The sequence below is a fragment of the Uloborus diversus genome, chromosome 1, assembly GCF_026930045.1.
Source record: "Uloborus diversus isolate 005 chromosome 1, Udiv.v.3.1, whole genome shotgun sequence".
In the NCBI taxonomy this organism is placed as follows: Eukaryota; Metazoa; Arthropoda; class Arachnida; order Araneae; family Uloboridae; genus Uloborus; species Uloborus diversus.
In genome coordinates, this window is record NC_072731.1 from 148394505 (window position 1) to 148414011 (window position 19507).

General features: G+C 34.5%; 1 protein-coding gene across 1 annotated transcript; it reads right to left on the reverse strand.

The window, feature by feature from the left end:
* Window positions 1–29: 29 nt before the first annotated feature.
* On the reverse strand, window positions 30–17109 carry LOC129216184 (hephaestin-like). Its single transcript, XM_054850368.1, has 5 exons — window positions 17049–17109; window positions 9423–9635; window positions 6013–6170; window positions 821–920; window positions 30–43 (listed from the first exon to the last, which is right to left on the reverse strand). The coding sequence occupies exons 1-5, from the start codon at window positions 17107–17109 to the stop codon at window positions 30–32; spliced, it is 546 nt and encodes a 181-aa protein (XP_054706343.1).
* Between the last annotated feature and the right edge of the window lie 2398 nt (window positions 17110–19507).

A 19507-nucleotide genomic window follows, 5' to 3' on the forward strand; every position in this document is an offset into this window, starting at 1 on the left:
ACTTGTTGTAAACTTAGCTGGGAAAAGGTTTATGTCATCAGTTCTGTGAAGAAATATAATTATAAAGTCAAAAACATGATACAAAAAATGGTATTGAGAAAAACTTAAAAAATTGGCTCTGATATTCAAACGTTGTTTGAATGATTATTACACGACTTTGCTAAACTTTTCTAATTGAAATATGGCAATCACCGAGATCTAAACCATACAATGGGTGCAAAATTTGGAAAGTTCAATTCTAGGAGGTCTTATGTCAGTTTACTATCTTGATAAATAAAGATAATATGCTTTTGTGCGAAAACCAAACACTAAATACGAAAAGTTCCTTCACAAGGACATCAACTGGCTTATCCGAATATCAACTGTAACTTAGTGGCATTCGTTATCACTTGACTTAAAATTCAAACTATCCTAACTAACCTTTTTCATCAATTAAAACAAGTACAGTAGAACCTAGATGATCCGTACTAACTGGGACCGAAGGTACTCTGGATAAACCAAAATCCGGATAATCCGGGTAGTATGTAAAATATGCAAAACAAATCTTTGAATCTGTACTTCAGAGCCAGATTGACCTAAGTCCAAAAATTGCGGTTTTCCGTTTATTAGTGCATTGTGTGTAGATGCCTATTCCGCATCGAGCCATGTGAACGTAATGAAAAAAAAAAAAAAAAATCTTTTTCAATTTTTTACCAGCGTTGAAAGAACGCACATCCCATCCTTGGAATGCGCCAGAATTTTTTCCCCCTCTCTCCTGTAAAATTACCATAGTGTGACTTACGTCCTTCTTGCTCTGAGGTACAGAAATAAGCAGACGTACCTTTTATGTCGGCGAAAAACAATGTTTTGTGACGAATGCCGGACTGACGCTTCAAGTACGCCATGATGTTCGTTAAATTGCTATAATTTTCTTTCGCGTTCTATGAAGAAGTTGTATATTGAATCAAAATAAAAAGCAAATGTTTGGGGCACTTATAGTTCAGTTATCATAATTAAAATTGTTATTTGTATAAATATAAACCTTTTTTTAAAGCTCTTCAAATTGGGTCTGGATTAACCGGAGAACCGAATAAACGGGTGCCGGATAAACAAGGTTCTATTGTAAAGTAACGTAAAGTAACAACGTCTAAAAAGCAGATATATGTTTCAGCGTTTCAGGGAACGCCTTTTTCAATGCAAAACGTAGTAAGCTTATGGATGAAAAGACATCCGACAAAAAAGACATCCGATCATGAAAAGACATCCGATCTTTTGTCGGATGACTTTTCAACCATAAGCTCACTACGTTTTGCATTGAAAAAGGCGTTTCCTGAAACGCCGAAACATATGTCTGCAGTAATCTGTGAATTTGTGCTTTTTAGACGTTGTTACTTTACGTTACTTTACTGTTCAGCACAAAGATATTTATTTATCTTAGGGTTCTATTGTATTTCTAAATAAAAAAAAATTGTTTTACGTAAGTGAACAGCTATTAATTATTTCAAAAATGATAATAAGGACATTCTTTCAGATTTTCAAGATTAATATAACAAACATCAACAATCAACTTGTTGTATTCAAATACAGTGTTTCAATTAGAAGCGAATAAAGCCACAGATCTGGTTCGCAAAGGCATTTCACGAGCTGTCTGTAACTTACACACCTGGAAGCGACAACTTCTTACATAAAATTATTATTATTTGCAAGTATTCATTCACGATAAGTAATAAATCGGTTATTTACTTGTGCCCATTCCACTGTACCACGTGCCCTTCAAAACTAGCTGTATGCACATCGACGACATCTCCCATACCGACCAGGTGCCAGCTTATTCTGTCATTGGTGCAGAATTGTAGTCCAGGAAGATTTCCAAATGCATATCCGTTGATCGTGTGCATGAGATTGGAAGCCTATGACATACAACATGAATTTTTAATCTTGCCGTTATTATTTATGCATTTAATGGCTCTTAAATTTATTTCAATAAATTTATATCCCCTTCAGGTTGAATTCGCAACTCCTGAGCTCGAATACGCTACCTTGCGATGATTAACAATACTAAAGAAAAAGGTAAAGCATTCCATTCCACGTGTTTTCTTTGGGGTAAATTACAGGCTTCAGACAGTTTATGATGTAACGTAATTTCAGAAGAATAGAAAAGAAAGCGTCCCACAAACATGATGAAAAATTACTGTTATTCACTAAGCGTCAAAGCAAGTTATAAGTTACAGCATTCGATTGTTTTACCTTTTTCATCCGCCATTAGACAGTGGCTGCAGCGCCCCCTATAGTTTATTGGAGTTGCGAATAAAGGATATGCTTTTTGACATTTAGAGAGTGTAATTTGAAAAAACTTAATCAGATTTTTTAAAGTTGAACTAAAGCAGGCGTGCTATTCCCCGTAACAGTATAATGGTGTTGCAATTACTGCGTAAGTCCCCTAGAACGAGGACTCTCCCAAGACAAGAAAAATTACCCTTAAAAATATCCTCCAAAAACTCAATAGCAGATTGTGTGCATGACACTGCCCTCTCTTGTGGGCACCCCTGACTATGGGAACACTTTTTTATTTTTTGATTTAAATGAAATTGCTCTCTAGTGGCTAGTTAGGAATACAAAGGTAAAATGAAAAGTTGTCGAATGATTTAGACTTGGCTAAATATTCCAAAGCACTCAAATCTTATTAATGTGAACACACTAAAGGTTAATACCTTTATTAGCTAAATGTTTTGCTTTTATTTCTGAAAATGGAATATTTTTTTTAAAATAAAATAAAAGTGTATGACATACCTGCTATTAAGTTTTTCGTGAAAAGGAAGATTACTTATCCCAGTGACCAGAAATTAAATTCTCATTTAATCACCGGTTGCTGTTATAAAATATGCTTCAAGAGGCGTCTAAAAATGAGCGGTCTGTAAATGCCTGCTTTCTTTTCTAATGTTCACTAATGTTACCACACTGATTCATGCATCGTAATTATTCTCCTATTTCAATGAAAAAGATAATTTATTTACTCATCGCCGTGTGAAGAAATAATATTTTTTTATTTTTTGAATTATTTTATTCCTATGTCTCAGCAATTTTATCAATTTTTTTTTTGGAATCATGTTTAATATCTTACAAAGAGAAATTGAAAAATGAGAGTAAGTTTAAAAATAACAAAACTGTTAATAATTTAGGTCGAACGTTCGAAACAATAGCAATGGAACAAGAGCAAACAATTATTTATTTATTTTCGGCAAGAAAGAGTTATCAATCTTCAACGAAATAAAATTCGATATTTTGCCTGATGACTATTAAGATGCCTATTTGTTTTCGCGATATGCAAATTAAAAATGACGAATCACATTTCACTTGATCTTTTGACTGTTTTCAACAAATTTCTTTTTGATCGGTAAAGTAATAGCTAACACAGAAAATAATGAAAAAATTAAAATAAAATAAATCAAAAGTTGTTTTATTCTCAAAACGTGTTACGACAGTCGACCTGGCACAAAACAAAAAAAAAAAAAAAAAAGAATCAACAATGGAAACGAAAATAGTTCAACGTTAATAAATCCAAGTCAAAAAATAGTAAAATCAGCGTTTGGCTTTAATTTTTTATTACTATTTCATGTGTTATGTAATAAGTTATTACTGTTTCAATTTCAGTAGTTATTTTTTATATATTATTTTGCTCTAAAAACAACCCTGAGTTTGGAAATTAATATGGGAATAGCATGCTCAATTAATTTAGTCGAATGTGAAGTTTTTCTGTATATTTGTCATTCCCCAGAAGACGTAACCTCTGAACGCAAATATTTTTCAATTTCGAAACCTTTTTTTTTATTCTTATATGAAAGTGTTACCTACTAGAAGTAACCATAAACAATGGTCCAGCTAAGTTCCAATTATTTTACTCACAAATAAAAAAAAAAAAAATAAAAATGCCTTGTTCAAGGAAATAAATAAATAAAAAAAAATATATTTAAAAATCGAGACCAATTTAATATCAAATTAATAATTTTGTTAATTGTGCAAACAATCAGCTATTTTAAGGATTAGGTGGAACATAATATTAAGCTCTCTTAATTCAAGTACGGCTTAATTAGTAGTCTCAAATGTATGTTAAAAAATAGTATTTAGTAAATTTGAGGATATACTGGCAATTTATAATTTTGGTAGAATGCCTATTATTGATGTATTTCCCCTCCATCATTTATTTTCCCCTCAGAAATAAAGACATTGATAAGGTCTGTCACGGAGGTGAGATTTACGGATGTAAGGAATTTGCCATTAATATAGGCCTAACAGATACATTTTTCAGGGAATATTTTTTCTTTGTTTCTACAATCTGCACATGTTAAACATATGAAAACATGTTCACTTCTTTTTTTACATTAATTTAGATCCCTGAAATTCGAGTTTACGGAGGTGAGAAGTCAGAATAACCACACTAAGTTTTTAAAGCAAAATCTATCTCCTTGTTTTTCGAAAAAAGTCTCACAACTTCAACTATGGCTGAAAATAAACAAGGGAGCTAGCTCCCTTGCATCATGGAAAATAAAATTTGATGTCGTTACTGCCATGTGTTAATGAGGAAATGCCATTTTGTGTTTAGGTAACGGAGGTGAGAATTTATGTTGTGGAAAAATTTACTAAGTTGATTAGTACTATTAACTATTACTATTAACTTAAGTGGAATCTTGTCCAACTAAAATGCACTAAAACACAGTATTAAAAAATTTAATATACTTAAACAATTAGTATTTTAGACACTTGTGAAAGGAATAATAAATCAATAAGTATATACTTTTAATTCAACAAGTTATTAAGCAACATTAACAGTCACAGAAGGGTGGCATGGCACGGAGGTGAGAATTCACATGTTGTGAATTAAAAAATATACTAAAATAAAAATTATTATTAAAACATTGTTGGCAGGTTTAAATAGATATATTTTTGATGAAATTAGAAATAATTGTTAAATGAATTGTTCCTTAAAGTTTTTACTGTAAAAGGCGTGTGACAGAAAAGTTACACTTTTTGAAGAATGACCCATATATTATACGCATTACCACTAGTTACAAAGTATCAACCATCTAGATAGAGCGTCGTACTGAAAATGCGAAGGTCGTGGGTTCGATCATTAGAATTGTTGTTGTTTCTGAATAATTTCTTTTTCTCGGATTAATTTTGATCTAAATTTATAAGAATATGTAATCTACTCATTTCCGGATTTTGAACCACAATTGTGCTATTGCATTAAAATCAGCGAAGAAAACTTCTATGTTAGCATCTTAAATGTCAGCATATTTCTCAAGAGTTTTTTTTTTTTTTTTGGTCGGTGCTTCCTTCAATATTTCAGAAAATTACAAAAATAAGGCATCATTTAGTTTTATTTTTCACCGTCATCTGCAAAATATGAATGAAAAATTCACATTGTGGTTGTTTTTTAAAAAATTACCGATGAAAAAAAAATCTGATTTTTGAATTACCGTTGCGAAGCGCAAATGTTTCGCACGTGTCAGGTAGTACCATGTATTATGTTACTCAGCACTGATGGCGGTGGAATAGTTTAAAACATTAAATACGTAGGAAATGATGAGGACACTAAACGCGATAAGCAAACCAAAACTTCCATAATCTGCACCTTATCTGGGAGTAAGGAGCCGGAGTTATTTTTTTATTGTAACTAAACTACGACGCTTCAAGGAAAAAAAAAATCTTATTTCGCCAGCGCTTGATTAAAGCAACCCACGCTTATCTCGTTTTAAACTGATTTTGAGTTAGACTCCTCCAAGTCAGAGCGCCAACAGTCTTAAGTTGCACTATATACCAAGTTTCACTGTCTTAAGTCTAATAGAAAGAACTCTACATAAATCTAAACTGGATAAACTACATAAATCTAACTTAAATTACAACAGCCCTGTTGTACATCTGCTTTCAAAAAAAAAAAAAAAAAAAAAAATTACTTCAAAAAATCTTATACATAATTTATAAACTTCATTACTTGTTCTTTTCTGCTGGATAATCGAGAATTTTTTGACTTACTCGAAACTCCGCATCTTTCTTTATGGTTTTTTTCTCTTCTGATGTGAGTTCCGGAGCGTAGCGATCAATGTTTTCATCAATATAAGTGCTTTTATTTTCATCGAAGTTCATGAAAACAAGAACGATACGATGATCAATATTTTTACTTGAAAGTGTTCCTAAAATGCAAAATATTTATACCATAAAGTAAAACAACTTCACCAACGAAAGTCAATAGAAGAAGAATCATTTACGCTTTTATAAAAAAGAAATACTAGATGTAAACATTTAATGAATGAATCATAGTGCTACGTTTAAGACTTTCATTTCAGTAATAAATAGGGTGATGGCACCAGTAACAGACAAGGGTCCAGTAACAGACAGTCATAAGTTTGGATTTAAATAATAAGAATTTTAGGCGGGTTAAACTGATGTTGCTGTGGCCAATGAATATGGGGCAGTCATCTAGTGTCATCAGAGTGAATTTCATGAGTCAGTATGTATTTGCTCGGCAGTAGTGGAAGGTTATGAATAGCTACCTCGAGGTTAGGTGGTGTTTCATGCTGCAGCTAGCCGTTTACGCTAAGAAGGTGAGTGCTTTCAACCATCATTTTGCATTGCAAAATGTCGATATGATTGCATACTGGAGGTATTTTTAAACTTTGAACTATGCTCTTTTCGGTTTTCTCATCGTTTTTCATGTAAATCACTTCTAATGTGAGTTTTATCTATGTCTGTTACTCATCCCCAGAAAACTAGTTTTCTAGTAACCGACACCCATGTCTGTTATTGGTCCTTGAAGCCCTTTTCATTTTTTCCTATTTTTTTTTTTGCTTTAGAAGAGGTTATTCATTGATTTGATTGTGCCTACAGGTTCAGTATTGAAAATCGAACAACGTGACTAGTCTGAGACAGGGTGTCTGTTACTGGTTACAAAAGGGTGTCTGTTACTCATGCCATATTTTTTTGGAACCTCAGAATAGTGAATACACCTTTTTTTTTTCAATTCAGCATGCCCCCCCCCCGTTACAGTGAAGAACAGATGCAAACAGCCTTATTGGATGTAAATAGTAATGGTATGAGTGTTGCCGCTTCAACAAGGAAAAATAGAGTCCCACGAGTTACACTTTGAACAATGTGAAAGGTTTTTATCCTAGCATAAGCAGGATGGGTCCAGATCCAGTGCTTTCAAAGGACGAGGAGAAAATACTGGTACTCTGGATAGCCTCATCATCTAAAGCATGGTTTCCGATATTAGTAGACAAATTTTTAGATTATGTGCAGCTGCTCTTATGGGAATTGGGGATAAATAATTCTTTTACTGATTGAAGACCTGGGAAATCATGGTACAATGTTTTTCCTTAACGGAATCCTTCAATCTCTCATCGGATCAGTGAAAACCTCACATTGTCTAATTCAAAAGTAACCACGAAAACAGTCTCCAGGTTGCGTTTATATCCTACACACACACACACACACACACACACACACACACACACACACACACACACACACACACACACACACACACACACACACACACACATACATACATACACAAACGCATGCTTACACACATAAATGCCTACACACTGTTGCATAAGTATACATACACACATACCTACACACATACACGAACACCTACACACGCACACGAACACCTACACACACACGCCTACATACACACACTCTTACACACACACACTCGCTCGTGATTACGAAAAACATAACTTGAATTTAAAATGAGAATTTTTTTTTTTTTTTGTGAAGAAAATTTTCTAGTTCCGTTGGTACTTAATTAGTGTTCATTTGAATTTAAAGGCTTTTGTACTAGAAATAAAGAACGTTTGCAAATTTTTAAGAGAAAAATGGAATTTTGTCTATTATTCATCCTGTCTGTTACTCATCCTTTTAGCCTGTCTGTTAATGGGTATCATCAGATTTTTCGGTGTCTGTTACTGGGGTTCGGAGCTTTCTTCGAAATTCAGCAAATAAAAATAGAATTGACTAATTCAGAGGATCCAGAAGCAGCCAAACGTGAGATGAGATGTTGTTGCATGGCAGAAAAAGAGTTTTATAGATCTAAATACATTTAAAGGGTCAGAAAATTGAATTAACCTGAGAGCGATGTCTTAAGCATGTCTATTATTGGTGCCATTACATTACTGTTGTTAATATTTTTTCGGATTTAATTTTTTTTTGAAGCAAACTTTTAGTTTTCAACCAGATTTTTCATTGAGTTTAACTTTTGGAACTAAATCGACTAACGAGTTTTTAATGGAATATATCAATGAAAATTTAACATCAAATCGTCGTCTCAGAGCAACAATAAGATATCTAATCCCAAAAATAAAACTAAGATATCTAATCCCAGAAATAACACTAAGATATCTAATTCCAGAAATAATGCTGTTGCTCTGAGGCGACGATATTAACATCGTGACCTCATATTATGATTTAAGATTAACTTAACATAGGAGGATGAATTTTCGTAGTCAGTAAATTTAACTGATGAAAAAATAAATAGTGACATTTTTTAGCAAAACATTTTGTACAAACATGATCCTCACCCTATCCATTGAGGATCACTGATGGATATTGAGAATAGTATTTTGTTATGCAAAACCAGTTTCAGAAAATAAAATCAAGATGTTTCATTTTTCGATCGATGGCTCGGTTAAAATATTGTGAGCCATAGTCCGAATATCTTTTTCTGGGCCCTCTGTAGTCAATCCTTATAAGCAGAAACACTCACACGGAACCAGAAGTTCTGGCTTCTGGTGCATTGCGGTGTTTAACACTGCGTCAAAATACTTGTTGAGGGGCAGAGCGCCCTCAACTTAAGTAAGCAGAAGAGAAGGAAAGTAAATGAAGGACAAAAATCTTAATTTTATGTTTTTTCTGAAATAATAAATTAAAAAGTTAAACGATTGTGGGCAGAGCGCCCTCAACTTAAGTAAGCAGAAGAGAAGGGAAGTAAATGAAGGACAAAAATCTTAATTTTATTTTCTTTCTGAAATAATAAATTAAAAAGTTAAACGATTTTAGTCTTTTGGGACCACTAAAACTTGGAAGCCTTAGGCCACGGCCTAGCTGTCATGTTTAGTAATCAAAGCCTATTTTCATCATGAACTCATTTTTGAATATCACTAAGTATCAGATAACTGAAAGCACTTAAGATATATTAGATAAAAACTTATTAACTTAAGATATGTTGAATTATTCCATGCAATATTGTTGAAAAACATTCAGAGTTGCAAACTTTGACTTGAGTTTACAAGAAATCTTTTTTTACAACTATGTTGGTGTTTAAAAAATTCGTTTTAAAATATAAATGTAATTTGAGATATAGCAGGAAGATATTCTATAAGAATAACAATGTGTCTTATTCGCAGTTGTTTTTTAAGTAGAAAAGAAAACAAAAATCTTACCCTTTTTGCATACCAATAACGGACCAAGTAGTCCTGCATGCAGTTCTGTTTCGCCGTGTCTGTGTGAATGATACATCCACGTCAAGCAATCTGGATCCGACTCTGTTGGAGCATCATGTTCGTTCATTAGCCACCTGTATACATGACGACTGCCTGGTTGAACGCGATCATCCATTTTTTCATCATCACTTGTGTTGTCATCATATAATGCCCCTTAAGACCAAACAAGAAATTATGTATAACAAATATTCTGTGTAGATTTCTGTGAAAAAAGATTTGTACTTTTGCCTAAATTGTTTAGAAATAAAATAAAAATTATCCCGAAAAAAAGGGAAGTATTTGCAAAGAAAGCCTCTCATCGGTGAAACTATTGGCACTAGGCCTTCTTGTGGGGTTAGGATTTACATAAAAACATTAGAATAGTAGGGATGAAATCTAGTAATTAAGTAATTTGCAAATTTTACGAATTTTAGAACTGAAATTAAAATCATTATTCTTTTAAAAAACTGCTCACTCAAAACAAAAAATAAATAACTATTTGCATAGATAAAATCATCACTAAAATTAAGTTATGAATCATTTGAAGTGCATCAGTACATAAAGTAGGAAATCATGGGATTTTCTGAGTGTCCACATTAATTTGGCAAGGCAATCCACTTTATGTTTTTGACAGTTACAGTCATTTTTTGCTAAAAAATCTATTCATCTTGGTTTCATGTTCAAAGAATACTTAAAGATTTAAAAATTAAAGCAGCAATTTAAAATGATTTTCCACTCCTATAAATCGGTCAGATTAATCAGCACCATTCATAGCAGAAACATAACACAGTAGAACGTCACAAATCAGAACCAATGGGGACACAGGCAGTACGGATTTTCAAATTGTTCGGAGTTTCAAAAATAACCGAGAAAATACCGTGTAGGAAAATAGTAGGCCATTAGGTCAAATAAAATAATAGGGTCTGGTGGGGTAAAGTGGTCATAAAATCGTAGGTTTTCAACTTAGGTGGGTAATAAATACAATAAATTCTTTAAACACTTCAACTTTTTTTGTTGTTATTTTACATTGCATTATTAAAGAACACGGTACATAGAATTTCAGGGAAAAAACAATATTATTTTAAGTAGTTTTATAACACTTTCATTTCCCTATGTATTTATGACCACTTTACCCCATGATGTGGGGGAAAGTGGTCATAGCATGGGGTAAAGTGGTCACAGTTTAAAATAGATGCAAAACCGTTATAAATAACCGTAATATTTGTATATTTCGATTATAGTCGATTACAGTTACAAGTATATGCGGGTATACATAAACATTTCTACGTGATTGCTTACAGTATACGTGTCTAAACGAGTACATACGTGTCACGTGTATATACAAGTATATAGGGGAAACCCGGGCAACGTGAATACCTGAAGCTTTTCTTGATTATTGTCGTTTAGTTATAACTTTAGATATTGAAACAAATGTTTATAATCAGTCTTCATTTAATGAACTTGCGTACTGCAATAACAGTTGTCCTTAATATTAATTACACTATTAGACATAAGGGCAGTTTTCAACAATGGCATGAATATCCACTTTGCCCAACACCCCGGGTAAAGTGGATTCGTTACTAGGGCAAAATGAACAGCAACATTATTTGTCATGAAACTAAACATTAAAAATAAAATAACCATCGAAAATTAAAGAAACATATCCGAAAAACATTTTTTTGCTACAATGGTAATTATTGTAGTTATTGCAAACAAAGAAATTAAATTTAAAAATAAAATAAACGTCGAAAATAAAAGGAACATATTTAAAAACATTTTTTTGTTTGCAGTGCTAATTATTGTTGTTATTACACACAAAGAAACTAAACTTAAGAATAAAATAAGCATTGAAAATTAAAGGCTCATATTAAAAAGCATTTTTCTGCAATACTCAAATTATTGCAGTAATTATTGTAACAAGCAAAGAAATTAAAAAAAAAGTCAACATCCAAAATTTAGAAGCATATAAAAAAGAAAAAAAAACATTTTTCTTCTACAATACTAATTATTGCAGTTCTCACAAACAAAATCATTACCATATTCGAATGCTGATCACTCCTTATGACGCCACTGAGTACATTGTATCCTGTTTTCCATTGACTGATCATCTTCTTCAATGAACATTTTATCATAGAAAATGCACCTTACATCATCAAATTTCTTTACTTCCTTCTTCTTATCATTCTCTTATGCAGTCCTATGTTTTGTAGCATTGATTTTTGATTAGTCTTTTTGGTACTTGGTCTTTTTAATAGTCTTCTGAGAAGCTTTAGTAGAAACTTCATCTAGTTACCTCATGACAGTCTTTTTGGATTTTTCAAATTTTTGTCTTGGACTGTCCTTTAGTGGAGTACTTCTCTGGAGTGCAGATATCTGTAGTTTTTTTTACGTGTTGTTATTGGTTTAACAGACTGAGGAATAGGTAGTAAAACTGAATGAATGTAGTAGTTCGTAGAATATCCAGGTTTGGGTGAAGCGACGGGAACATCATTACCTTGAATTTATTCTGTTGTTTCAGATCCTATGGGAGTATAAGGACGGTCATCAATGGTAGTATTGTCTTGAGATCTTAATATTTAGGGACTTCCAGGTTCGGATGAAGTGACTTGTCATGACCGGGCAAAGTGAATATAGTATTCACTTTACCCAATCCGCTTTGCCCTTCAGGAACATTTTTGAGGTTACTAAAAATTACTAAAAAACCTGAGCACCTAAACTCGTCGTCTACGGATAGTTGAAAGCTACATGATCGTACATCAAATCATACTCATAACAAAGAACATGTCACAAATAGTATTAAAGTTATAAATGAGACACTAACCTCTGTAAACTAATATTATTTTCCCCAAAACATATTTTGTTCGCTCACTGGCGTCGCGTGAGGGGAACTCGTCCCGACGTGTTTGCCCCACACGGAGCGGCAACAGGCGACCGTTGCTATGAAAACGCGGCTGCCGGCCAACTAATTATTTGGGAGTTATATGCGAAATTCGCTTTGCCCGGGGTATCCACTTTAGCAGGGTTTCCCCTACGCGTATAAACGAACATCATATGCGTGTATGCACTTCTTTCTCGAGTATATACATGCATACCTGAGTATATGCGTGTATAGTAGACATATATACGCATATATAGGTATACATACATACATTTACGGGTATACACGAGTTATTTCGTGGATATATCCAGTTCGTGTTTGTACATGTCTACTCACGTACATACATATAGAAGCAACGAGTATATACGTATGTTTACGTGCAAACACGATTATGTACCAGTATAGACGTATATACGTACATTTACGTTTATATCAGTACATGTATGTATACACAGGTATATCCCCTAATATACATATATGCTTACAGAGTGAATCCAAGGTCTGGGGGCAAAAACCAAAGGGGTGTGTGAGAGGAGAGGATACGAAGCAAAGAATCATAATGAAATTATGGTCGCTGACGCGCTACATGCACACTGAGCCAGAAACTGATGGATGCAAAACAGGCCAAAAATTTGTTACACAAACATGATTTACTTGACCGGCTGGTGGCGTGATGGTTAGGCGCTCGCATTGCGGGTCTGTGGACCCAGGTTCTGAACTGGGGATGCCGGGCGGTGGATTTTCGACATGAAGAAAATCATCAGCGCACATGTCGTATGAATATGCGGCATGTAAAAGATCCCTAGGGCTTAAAACTTTTGAATGTTTGGCTTAGAACTCCCTAGGAAAAAATTAAATTCCTAGTGCAATGTCGCATCAAAGAGAGCGCAGGTGCCTCTACCTGGTGGAAACTGAGCGTCAAAAAACTACTGTGTCATATGCATCAGCGCCTTAATGGTGACACATAAAAACTGATGCATTTTAGGGAAACATGCTAGTTATGGTTATGACCCAGACGCCTCTTCAGGTGGGTCTCTTGTACAGCCCAATTGGAAAAAAAAAAAGAAAAAAAAAAAGATGATTTTAACCAACATTTTAGTTTTTAAGAAATATTTAGAGCAGATGTTAAAGTTACGACCTGTAGTAGCTCTAATCCACGCATCGCAACAAAGGCACAGCGACTGATAAAAGTTTTTCAAAAGTCTCATTATTGCAACAGGGAGTGCATTGTGATTACGACGCATGTATACAGCAACCGGCCTCAAAGTTCATCAATCACTTTAACACTTTCTTAAGATCTAAAATGTTGTGTAAAATTGTCTTAGTGTAATAAATTTGTGACCTGTTTTGCATCCCTCAGTTTCTGGCTTTGCGTGCATATAGCGCGTCAGCGTTGTGTTTGTGACCATATGTTTCTTATGATTTTTGTTTCTTCTACTCCCTTCTTACATCTTTTAAGAATTTGCCCAAGAGTTTAATCTTACCCTGTGTACGTGTATATCATATGTTTGTGCGTAAGTGTCTACTCGAGTTATGAGTACGTACGCATATATACGTGTCTACCTGAGAAAATAAGTGTTCGTATATATACGAGTATAAACGGATATATACGTGTATAGTCGAACGTATACCTTTATAGACAAAAAATACTTGCAGATACCCATATGCTACGCGTTTATTGGTGCATTTATGTGAATGCGTATGTATACGTGCCTACACGAGTATATGCGCATGCATACGCATATACTCGTATATTTAACCCTATTTACTGTAAAATCTATAAATATTAAGTAAAATTAATGTTTCATTTGTGTCTGCCTCTAAAGATTACGTGACGTTAGAAGGCCAATATTCGTTAAGCCTAACATTATGACCACTTTACCCCATCTTACTTAAATTGTTCTGAAAAATTAACCAAATTAGATTCAGTTAACTGCTAATGAGTAAGAGTTCTTGAGACATGTAGGAAGCTTCCTGTGCAGTCAATCTGTTCATAATTCTAACAAACAAAATTTTCTAAGAAAGTTAAAAGAGGTGTTCAGATTTTGAAATTTTTCATATTCACACAAAGTATTTTATTTTACCAAATAAAATTTTGCCAGATGTGAAATTTTGTATTCAAAATGTAGTTTCTAACTGCCCTATTCTAAAATAAAATTTTCACGTTCATTCGAACATTTATTTCCAAGCTATAGCCATTTATCTGACGAATGACCACTTTCCCCCACCAGACCCTAAACAATTTGTATGTAGGGGAAACCATGGTAAAGTGGATACTCCGGGCAGAGCGAATATTGCCTATAACTCCCAAATTATTCGTTGTCCGGCAGCCGCGTTGTCATAGCAAATGTCATTTGTTGCCACTCCATGTGCGGCAAACACGTCGGGTCGAGTTCGCGTCGCGCGGCGCCATTGAGCGGACAGAATATGTTTTTGGGAAAATAATATTAATTTGCAGAGGTATGTGTTTTGTTTATAACTTTAATACTATTTGTGGCAGGTTCTTTGTTATGAGTAGGATTGGATGCATGACTATGTAGCTTTCAACTATCCGTAGACGACGAGTTTAGACGCTCTGGTTTTTTTAGTAATTTGTGATAACCTCAAAAATGTACCTGAAGGGCAAAGTGGATACCATATTAACTAGTATTTAAATTTTGTGGTCTCAGGACAATCCTACCATTGAAGACTTATACTCCCATGGGGTCTGAAACCTCCCCTGGGTTGGGGGGGGAGGGACTCCCCTGGAATCCATGGCACTGATGCTCCCGCCGCTTCATCCAAACCTGGATATTCTAAAAATACCGTAGTCTTTAAATTTTACTACCAATTCCTCAGCCTGCTAAACCAATAAGAACAAGCTACGAACATCTATACTCCTGACAAAAACTCCATTAAAGGAAAATCAGAAGCAAAAATTTGATAAAGCAAGAAAGACTGTCATGAAGTCACTAGATGATGTTTCGACTAAAGCTTCTCAAAAAACTTTTAAAATAACTACTACCAAAAAGACTAAGTCAAATATCTCTGCCACAACACATAAAACTGCAAAATAGAATAATACGAAGATAGAAGGAAAGAAATTTGAAAAAGTGAATTTTCTGTGATGAAATGTACCTTGAAAAAGATGATCAGTCAACGGAAAACCATACAATGTCGTATTTGTACTCAGTGGTGTCACGAACAGTGTTGTTCAGATGTGTCAGCAATGGTGATGAATTTTGTTTCACTGTAAAAAAATTCCGAAACGTTACTGGTTATTTCCGTGGAACGTTTCGTGATTTCAGAGGTTTTCACCTATTTCCCCAAAAAATCAAGTATCTTCGCAAAAAAGTTTCCTGAATTCCTAAAAGATGCACGAATGCAGACCTTGCACTGGTGTGAAAAATATTTTTTGCTACCAGATTAAATATTGACGGAGCGTGTTTATTAAGTGTATCGGCTTCAGATTGTTTATTGCCCTTCCGGATTGACTAAGCTTCCAATGGGAGAAAATAAGTCACTGGATAGTTACAGCTTTGCGAGGCAGGAATTGCAGGCAAGAAATATGCTTGGTTCTTGCTTGCAATTTTCGCGTAGCTTGGCCGTGGTTGCTGTAATATTTCTGGAGCTTTCTTGGTAAATCAGGAAGGTTCTAATCAAATAAATTAAACCTATTTAATTTTTCTAGATGGTTCACGACTGATTTTAATAGGGGAGATTTCTTAATATTTCAGAAAGGTTACTGACTTTTATCAGAAAACGTTCCTGGTTTTTGTAGGATATGTTACTGACTGAAATTGGGCACATCAGCTGCCTATTATTTTCCAGGAACGTTTCTGAATCGTTTTTAGTGTTGTGGTAACTGCAATAATTAGTAATGTAGCAGAAAAATGTTTTTTTTTTTTTTTTTTTTTTTTTAAATTTTTAATATGCTTTGATAATTTTGGATGTTGATTTTTCTTAGTTTAATTTCTTTGTTTGTTATAATAATTACTGCAAAAATTAATATTGTTGCAAAAATGCTTCTTAATGTGTTCCTTTAATTTTCGATGTTTATTTTATTTTTAAGTTCAATTTCCTTATTTGTGATAATTACAATAATTAGCTTGTAGCAAAAAAAAAAAAAAAAAAGTTTTTTAATATGTCCCTTTAACTTCCAAAGTTTATTTCATTTTTAAATTCAATTTCTTTGTTTGTAACAACTACAATAATTAGCATTGTAGCAAAAAGTGTTTTTTGAATATGTTCCTTTAACTTTCGATGGTTATTTTATTTTTAATGTTTAATTTTATGACAAATAATGCTGTTGTTCGCATTGCCCTAGTACTGAATCCACTTTACCCGGGGTGTTGGGCAAAGTGGATAATCTTGCCATTTTTGAAAGCTGGCCTTATAGCTAAAATTTTAATTAATATTAAGGACAACCGTTACTGCATTACGCAAGTTCATTAAATGAAGAGTGATTAAAAACATTTGTTTCAATTTCTCCAGTTATAACTAAACGACAATAATCGAGAAAAACTTCAGGTATTCACGTTGCCCAGGTTTCCCCTACATAACATACAATATAATGCATAGCAATACCACATAGAATCACATATTTTAACAAAATTTAACAAAAATTAACTCTTATTGCGTGCTGAATATAAAGAGAAAATTTATTCAAACTTCATAAGGGTGCGTTCGGATTTTCGTCGTTCTAATTCTCGACGTTCTACTGTATTTACCTTCATGAATCTTTTGATATCGAACTCCATGAGGATGTATGGACACAGGGTGCGAAGCCATGTTGTAGAAAATGATGTTCAGTATGTCGCCAACTTCACCCCGAAGGACGGGTCCCAGGATACCCATCCATGGTTCCCTCGGTTTCTGAATTTTAAAAGTGTCATCTGTAAACTCTCTCAGAACAGCTTTCCGATAAACTTGGCCAAGTTTCAGCGGGTCTTTGCTCTTTGTTAAATATAAATCTAAATACCTGCGGAATACAAATACTATTACATTATTTTTGACAGCACACGCAAATACATTAAGAAGTTTATTTCAGTAAACCATCATTAATGATTCACAATTAACTTCAATCGTTGTCACAATAAACCTTAATACTTTGCCGCATTTTGTACAATTTTTTGCGTCTGTTCTCTTGCTTCTGATCATTTCAGGGAAAAAAATTCAATTTTCGAAGGATTTAGTAGTTGTTATTGAAATGAAGTCTATTTTACAAACACATTCTGAAGTAATTTTCATAGTAAGAGTAATAATATTTATGTTAATAATAATTATTATTAGGGGTAAGTGGTGTACCTCGGACATATGTGTACCTTGAACCTAGACTGATTATAGCTCTGCTTATTAAAATATTTGAATAGCCTTATGTGTAGTTAAAGTATTTGCCACTAGACGTCTCATTGCATACCTTTCTATTTTGTTGAAAGCTCATCTGATGGAAGTATTATTAAAAAAAGAAATATACCATTCAAAAGTAAGTTTTTCCAGATACTTTAATATATTTTTTATTATGAAATAAATATTGTTTATTATGAAATAAAGGTCATGCATTATACAGTATTTTTCTAGCTATAACACCATGTTCTAGAAACGAAGGTAGGCCTAACTGTGACATGATGGTCAGCTATTTTATTTTTTATAACCAAGTAGTGTACCTCGAACCCAATACAAGTGGTGTACCTTGGACTGTCCAAGGTACACACTTCTGCATAGTTATTACAACTGTGGGGACTCCAGGTCAGTGAACTCCGGAACTCCTCTGACAGCTCCTCCTCTGTTTTACAGCTCCAGTTGATCAGCGCAATCAGTAGCGAACACGCGCGCTACTCAACTCTGCTCAGGAGAGTTAACTCACGTGCGCTCCATCGAAGCGAGGTTGTTCCTGGAGAGCTTGCGACCAGGTGTTACGCCCGACAGCGAACCTTTCAAATGTTACCTTTTACTGTTTAAAAGTTTTAATGTTTTTGTAGCCTTTTGCTCAGTTTTTAATGTTCATGTAGATCTTTTACAAAAATAAATAGTTTTAAAGGATAAGCATTCCAGCGTCCTTAGTGGTGACCCGGTGAACTGTAAATACGCAACCATATCAATGTGGAGTTAGAGTTGGTGCTGCTACGAGACTTTAGTTATGCCTGCTGTTGTTTCGAGCTACCTTAGCGATTGTTTTCCATTTTCTGGTGCAAATGGATACTTTCAAGACTGACGCTAAATGTCGGATTTCTACTTCGCAGCTGGAATAGAGGTGAGTTTTCTATTTCTGTGACCGAGAGAGATAACCCCCTTTCCACCCCCCCCCACCCCCAATTTTGTCTTGCATTTTTTCGGAATATGTCTGTAAACGAACAGCAAGCCGCGGAAGTTAGTCGAATAGCGTTAAGATTACCACCGTTTTGGCGGGGAAATATTGAACTTTGGTTCACTCAGGTCGAGGCATCCTTCGTCTTGTCTGGTATAACGAGCGATTGCACCCAATTTTTCAGTCTTGTTGCCCACATTGACGCGGAAACACTGAGTCATGTGAGTGATATCATTTTGCACCCGCCGGCTACAGAAAAATACCAAGCCCTGAAGCAGCGGCTTATAGAAGAATTCGCTGATTCAGAAGGAAAACGCGTAAAAAAATTATTGAGTGAATTGCAGTTAGGGGACCACAGACCCTCTAGTTTGCTCAGGCAAATGCGGGACCTGGCTGGGGATAAATTAAGTGATGACTTCTTAAAGAATTTGTGGTTGCAGAGATTGCCAACTAATGTTCAATCAGTTTTGCTGGCATCAAATGAAAAGTTGCCACAGCTCGCGATATTGGCTGATAAGGTGCACGAGGTGACTTGCGAAGCTCCCCAGATCTTTGGGACTGAACAAGCAGTTGCCGCTGTGTCACCTGTGACTCTTAGCAGCTTGCAACACCAGATTTCGCAGTTGACATTGCAAATTGAGAAATTATCTGAAGAGAGGGGTCGCTCGCCTTTTAGAAAACGGTCTAATTCCCGCTGTAGGAATGATAGCAGAAACAGGCAACCGACTCGGGGCAATTCAAATTTCTGTTTCTACCACAATCGTTTCGGGGAAAAAGCAAACAAATGCAGGCAACCGTGTACGTTCGAAAAAAAAAACTAGTGAATGCTACCACTCACGATGGGAGTGGTAGCAAGATGTGTTTGGTAAACACCACAAATCG

Excerpts from the sequence above, each read along its gene's own strand:
- LOC129216184 (XM_054850368.1), bottom strand. The coding sequence starts at position 17,109 with ATGGCTTCGCACCCTGTGTCCATACATCCTCATGGAGTTCGATATCAA. Across the intron at positions 6,171-9,422 it reads GTTATTGGTATGCAAAAAGG|GAACACTTTCAAGTAAAAAT; the intron begins GTAAGATTTTTG and ends TTTGCATTTTAG. Across the intron at positions 921-6,012 it reads AGAAAGATGCGGAGTTTCGA|AACGCGAAAGAAAATTATAG; the intron begins GTAAGTCAAAAA and ends ACTTCTTCATAG.